Source organism: Sturnira hondurensis, unplaced genomic scaffold (genome assembly GCF_014824575.4).
Source record: "Sturnira hondurensis isolate 20B ecotype Veracruz unplaced genomic scaffold, ASM1482457v3 Scaffold0006413, whole genome shotgun sequence".
NCBI classification, from domain to species: Eukaryota; Metazoa; Chordata; class Mammalia; order Chiroptera; family Phyllostomidae; genus Sturnira; species Sturnira hondurensis.
Window position 1 is genome coordinate 24,549,530 of NW_028079044.1, and position 6,000 is coordinate 24,555,529.

Here is a 6,000-nt window from a genome sequence, read left to right on the forward strand (position 1 = left end):
AACGTGAAAAAGTTTTAAGCAGTTGATAGTTGGTGGAAAGTAGAACTACTGACTTGCTAACCAATATAAAATCATGCAATTTATTTTAAAAAGAAAAATATAAAAGTTAATGAAAATGATTTATTTCTATTTGAGATTCAGTAAACATCCTGTAAGTTTAACCTTCATTTTTATCTCAACCTGTATTCGTGGATATTGTAAGTAAAGATATACTTGGATCTGTCATTAGAGGGCAGGCATGAGTTGTGCTTCTGGAAACCATCTTAGTATTTACTTACTGCTACACAGCCTCTAGGTATTACTATAACATTTAATTTTATTTGAAATTTCTCACAAAAAATCTAAAATAATCGCATTCCAAAATAGCCTGTCAAGACTCTTCCGTCTGCTGTTTCCACCGAGCCATCTGTTACTTTATCAAAAAGTGATTCTGACAAGAGCTCTTCCCAAGTGCCACCCATGCTGCAAGAGTCAGATAAATCTAAGTCAAATACTAAGCAAAATAGTGTGCCTCCTTCTCAAAGTAAGTAATCTCCTTTTGGTTCTTATTGTGTGTGCTCTGTACTGTTTGTAAGTGTCACTCTCAGAAGTCCAAGATAGGTAGACTTCCGATCTTAGAGCAGGCTTGTCCTTCCTTTGCAAAGGCTTGATTCCTTGGAACTTTGCAGACTCGCTTGTGAGGGCCAGGGAGCTCAACTCACTGCCGGCGAGAATAGTGGTGGCCAAAGACATGCACTGAGGAGGACTCGGTAACTGCCTTCGTCCTCCTGGTCCACCCCTTTTGGGGTACACAAGTTCTCGAAACTGCAGATGGTTTTGTACCTCACCCCCTCTTTTCTCTCTCAGTTACCTTTAGTGTCCATTTTACCCATTTTCACTTTTATTACTAGATTGAGCCATATTAAATGATCATTTTTCTAAGTCAAAACTGGTAAAAGATTGTCCATACGGTTAAACCAAATAATACGTTGACATTGAAAGGAAAAAGAGGAACGCAGACATAAAATAGCTTAAAACATGTAATTAGGACCTAAAGACTTAAGAATAAAATTTAAGTCATTCTTAGTGGATTTTAAAGCATGCTTTCATTGATACTACTTTTATTTTTGAGACATAACAGCATTTACTGTCCTCCTAATGTTTTTCTCTCTGTTTTTTTTTTTTCTCTTCCTTTCCCCTTTAGCCAAGTCTGAAACTAGCTGGGAATCTCCCAAACAAATAAAAAAGAAGAAAAAAGCCAGGCGGGAAACGTGAATTTTCTTTTCCTGAATTGGACATGTGTTTGCAAACACTGTCTTGAAGATTATGCTGTTTATGCAATAATTTGTGAACATGTACAGAGTTTTATATAAATTTAAACCAATTTTTAAAACAAAACTGTGAACACAACCACCATAAAAATGGAATCAAAGGAGAGTTAATTTATGAAAATTAAGAGGTCAGCAGAATATACTACAGTGCTGGAAGACACTTGGGGAAAGTCTTTTCAATTTAATGAGAACGATCTAATTTAAGAATATTATCCTGGTTTTACAACAGTGCCCTGTTTACAACAGATTGTGTCCTGTCTCATCTGCAACTGAGGAATAAAGGATTCTTATTAGAGAGGAGGTTGCCTGCAAACTAGGCAACTTCTTGGATTTTATGCACGGAACTTATACAATTTAAATCTGTTTTATGCTTAAATCAAAGTGCTTTGATCAGATGCATAATCTGCCATATCTTTACATATTTGTTGGTAGCAGTTTGTATTAAAGGAATCACAAGTGCAAATAAAAAGTCATTTATCGTTTATTTAACTAAACTGTCGTGGTTTAGTTTACAATTTTTAAAAAGTTCTTAATTAAAACATTGAAAATGCAGTTGGCACTTATGGCTTACGAAGTTATTTTTGATAGTCTTACATTACTTGAATTATTCAAAGTACAATATATTTTAAATTAAGAAAGGTAAACTATATGTATTTGTTTTATACTTTTAAGGATGAGACTCACAAATAATGCTCTTGTTTATGATTTGAAAACTTTCAGGCAAAATGCAACTCATATTTTTTCTTTCCCTAGCAATTACTTTTTTCCAACGTCATCCCTTCTTCATTACTAATACTTTTTTGACTTTAAAAGTGAAATCTATCACAAACTAGTTCTATAGACAGAACTTTGAATATATGATGGAGAATGAAAAACTAGAGTCAGACAGCTTTAATTGACATTGTCAAGACCTCCAGTTATCAGGAATACATTTTTTTACTGCCTTAACCTGTAGTGCGTAGAATATGCATCAATTTCTTGAAGGGGATTCGTGTTTTTATAAGAATTTTCATGTAATTATTACAATCATGGTCAAATAAGGAACGTTTCCTGCTTGAAACTGTATTGATTTCAATGACGTGTGCGCTGTTCCACCACTTTCAGGCCTGTGTCATTCTGTTGTGATACACTGGGTCTTTGTAACTATAGCTAGTGCATGCTCAGCCATGTACACTGTAAATAGCCTTTACCAAACGTGTTTGACAAGGACCATAATTAACATCACTTAGTGAATTGTGATTTTTTAAAAAGGCCATGATTTATTTGATGTTGGCTTAATTGTTTTTATGTGGCGCCAAGAATGAAACTGTTTAGCTGTAACCAATGGTACTCATCTATCCATCCAATGTTGTCTTCATTAACATTTGATTGTGGTTTGATAGTATTGCATCGTCAGTCTAGGAAGGCTAAAGAAACCAAATGGTTTTAGTTATGCTGAAGACTGGCCTTATTAATGTGCAGCTTTCCTAACAAGTGATTACTAACTTCTATCAGGTGTTAACATCTGTTTCAGGAACATGGCAGTATGTTTACATGTCAGAAGTTTTGTTTAATTCTATGGTATTTCTAAGTTGATTTGTTTAAATAAATTCAGCAAATGGATAGCATTGTTTTTATTTGCTTCAATATTGGGGTAAATATGCTACAGTGCCAGGAATGGATTTCTTCAAATGACTTTATTCTTTTAACCTTACATAGATGATTCCTAAGTAGATCCAAGGATTCCTAAGTTGCCAGCACTTTGTAAAGATCTGACACAGGAGAATTCAGTAGGGAGTCTAATTGTAGGATGTGCCAAAAGATCTGTGCCCAGAAACTTTAGTTGAACTCTCTCAACTCTACCTCACCATTTCTTCATCTTAGAATTTTGTTGGCTATGTCAAGTGTGGGACTTTATTTCTCCAGTTCAGTATCTCCCAGTCAACCATTTATGCCAGATGTTAGAGAGGCTGTCTTCTAAGGAGAGATGAAGTATCAGGATGGAGAAGTGCACTGCTAAGTTGGGGTGCACCCACCAGGGAGATGCTTCTGTCCTTTCTGGCTCAAGAGCCAGAGCATGGATATTATATTTTATGATATGACAGCTCTGAGTGATGAAATTAGTAAATTCATTCGTTCATGTGTGAGGTGCAAACTCTTGCACAATCACAGTATTACTGATTGATCTTTACCTGTCCCTAAGGTCTTTATGTGATAGGAAATTAGTTTCTCAAATCTAAACACAGGAACTATTCCCCATCATCAACTCAGAAGGTACTAGAATCAAGCAGTGATTCAGGGAGGAGGGAGAGAGGATTATTGTCCTCTGGGGGCTGGATTAGATGCTCCCCAAACTTAGCAGGGAGATGATTGATCTCCTTTAGTCTTTATCAGGTCTGGAGGGGAACCTTGTTCTCATTAGCAGGTAAGGCTCCCAGAGGAACTGCTTTAAAATCTTCCTAATCCCTCCTGTATTCTGGATCAGGGAGGATGTCAGGATTTCCCCCGACAGGAATCCTGCCTATCTGTACTCTTGAACTGAGTGGAACAGTAGTTGAGAGAGTCCAAAAAGCATTGAAATCAAAAGTCATTAATGTAATTTGCCATGTCTACTTTGTGCATGCGTTTTGTTGGGGTGGGGAGAGGGCAGTGGGAATAATTCATTCAAATCTAATGTTATTATTTCATAGGCTAATCTGGTTTGTATTTGAGTTAAAAATATTAAAGGGCAATATTTAACTACAGAGTTTAGTTTTTCTTAATTAAAAACAGTCCTCTATTAATATAGTGTGAAATATTTTTCAAAATTTAGAAATTAGGTTTAAGATGTCTAGTAGATGTCTTAAGTCTTTCCTGTAAACTTGTTGCACAAACTGGAATTACTTTCCAAAAGACTTAGGGAATGCAAATATGTTATTTGTAAAATGCATTGAGATTGTAAATAAAACAAACCATTTTTGTTTTGTTTAAATTGCTCATTATAGTTCTCTTATGGGGAGGGTCTTCTCAGTCACTTTGCATCTTAAAGTAGTCTAAAGTCATTTACTTTTTGATATTCTCGGTGTTTCTGTCTGAAACCGAAGGAGCACTGGCAGCCTTTACCAGTCAGATGTTTGGAGTGGAGCATCTCCTGGAACGTCCGTCCGTGACACTGTGGGAAATGGCTTCGTCTCACATCATGTTAGCAGTGGGCGTGACTGCTACCGGGTGCATTATGTCAGCTGTACCAACCTTTAGATTACAGAAATGACTCAAATTCAGCATTATGTATTGGTTCAGCTGTGTCTCCCAACAATAGCAACGTAAACAAGATAGTTTATTTCTCTCCCATGTGACAGTCTGGGAAGGCAGCCCAGGAGCACTGTGACACTGCAGGGCCGGGGTCTGCACTGCTTCTGTGCTGCTCCTCCTCGTGCTCAGCGCGTGGTTTTCAGGTCCCGGCTGCACAAGGTTGCATCAGCTAGAAAGGTCCCGTTGGCATTTCTGTCTCCTTTCTCCAAGAACAAGTCTGACACGTTACTCAACACCCCATGGGCTTATCAACCCAAACTTAATCACTGGCTCCCTAGCTACAAAGAGGGATGGGAAATAATCCTTGTTCTGGGCTGTCACGGGCCAAATTAGCATTTCAGGATTCATTACCAGAGAAGCAGTGGAGAATTGGGGATGAGGCACAGCTAGCAGTGCACTAGGTGTCCTTCACCCAAACCATCGTTTTTAAGGCCAGGTTTTAGCTTATCCATTTCAGCAGAAATGATGAAATCTTTTGGATGCTGCTCCAAATAGCAGCTAAAAATGTTCCAATTTATGTGTAATAGGTTCTGGAGGAAATTTCTGCCCCTCAATGAAAGCTTTAAATTACAGGGAAAGGCTGAAAGAAACTTAGTAGCCTGTCGTACCTGTACTTCAAGTATAGATTACAACAAGTTTCAGTAGAATTACCCTGGTGTACAAAGAAAAAAAGTCATTGCTGCTATTCTTTCTAAATAATTTAACGGGAGAATAATTTCTAACTAACATCAGTACAGGCATATGAGGTGTATTATAGAGTGTTTGCTGACCAGTAATCATTGCTGAGGTTTATGAATAGGCTAATTTGAATTCAAGGTCATCCCAATGATAATGACATTTTTATTTGTATATGTGTGCTTTTTTATTTATTGTATCAAAGCATTTAAAATGAATATATGTAACATGTACATAAATTATAAAGCATAATAAAATGGACACCTGAACTACCATTCTGCTTAAGACATAGAACATTACCAGTGGGGATACTGGGGGTGAACTTGACTTTTGCTGTTGTCTGCTAACAGGATCAAGGGGGAGAAGCCATTGGTGAAAATAGCTGCTCTCAGATGCCCCAACTTATCGTAGGTCCTTTTTGGTGCCAGAGCTGGCTAGGGGGCCCAGGTTGCCTCATCGTGGAAAGATAGCAGGGAAGCTCCTGGCGTTGGGAAACTAATATTTGGGGACAATGACTGCATATGAATGGTGGTGCCAGAGTTGTATAGTGGCCGTGCCAAGGCAGGCTTTGCATGAGGAAGGACAGCGTGGCTCCAGCTGGGAGCTTACCCAAGGCATTCAGGTGAACAGCAGGTGCCCAGCTGAGCGTCAGGGTTCCTTGGGAAGTTTGCTGAGAGGCTGCAGGCTTCCTGGCAAACACCACAGCAGGGTTTATGACAAAACAGCAAGAGCTGTTGGTCACTTA

The 6,000-nt window shown here is 38.1% G+C and overlaps 1 protein-coding gene across 2 annotated transcripts in view; it reads left to right on the forward strand.

Moving 5' to 3' along the window:
• Window positions 1–4,260, forward strand: part of MTDH (metadherin) — a 58,247-nt gene extending 53,987 nt beyond the window's left edge. For both annotated transcript variants that reach the window (XM_037048244.1, XM_037048245.1), the window contains 2 exons: window positions 367–523; window positions 1,184–4,260. In XM_037048244.1, coding sequence (XP_036904139.1) covers window positions 367–523; window positions 1,184–1,254 — 228 coding nt within the window. In that variant the 3' untranslated portion in view covers window positions 1,255–4,260. The remainder of the gene's footprint in view (window positions 1–366; window positions 524–1,183) is intronic.
• The last annotated feature ends 1,740 nt before the right edge of the window (window positions 4,261–6,000 follow it).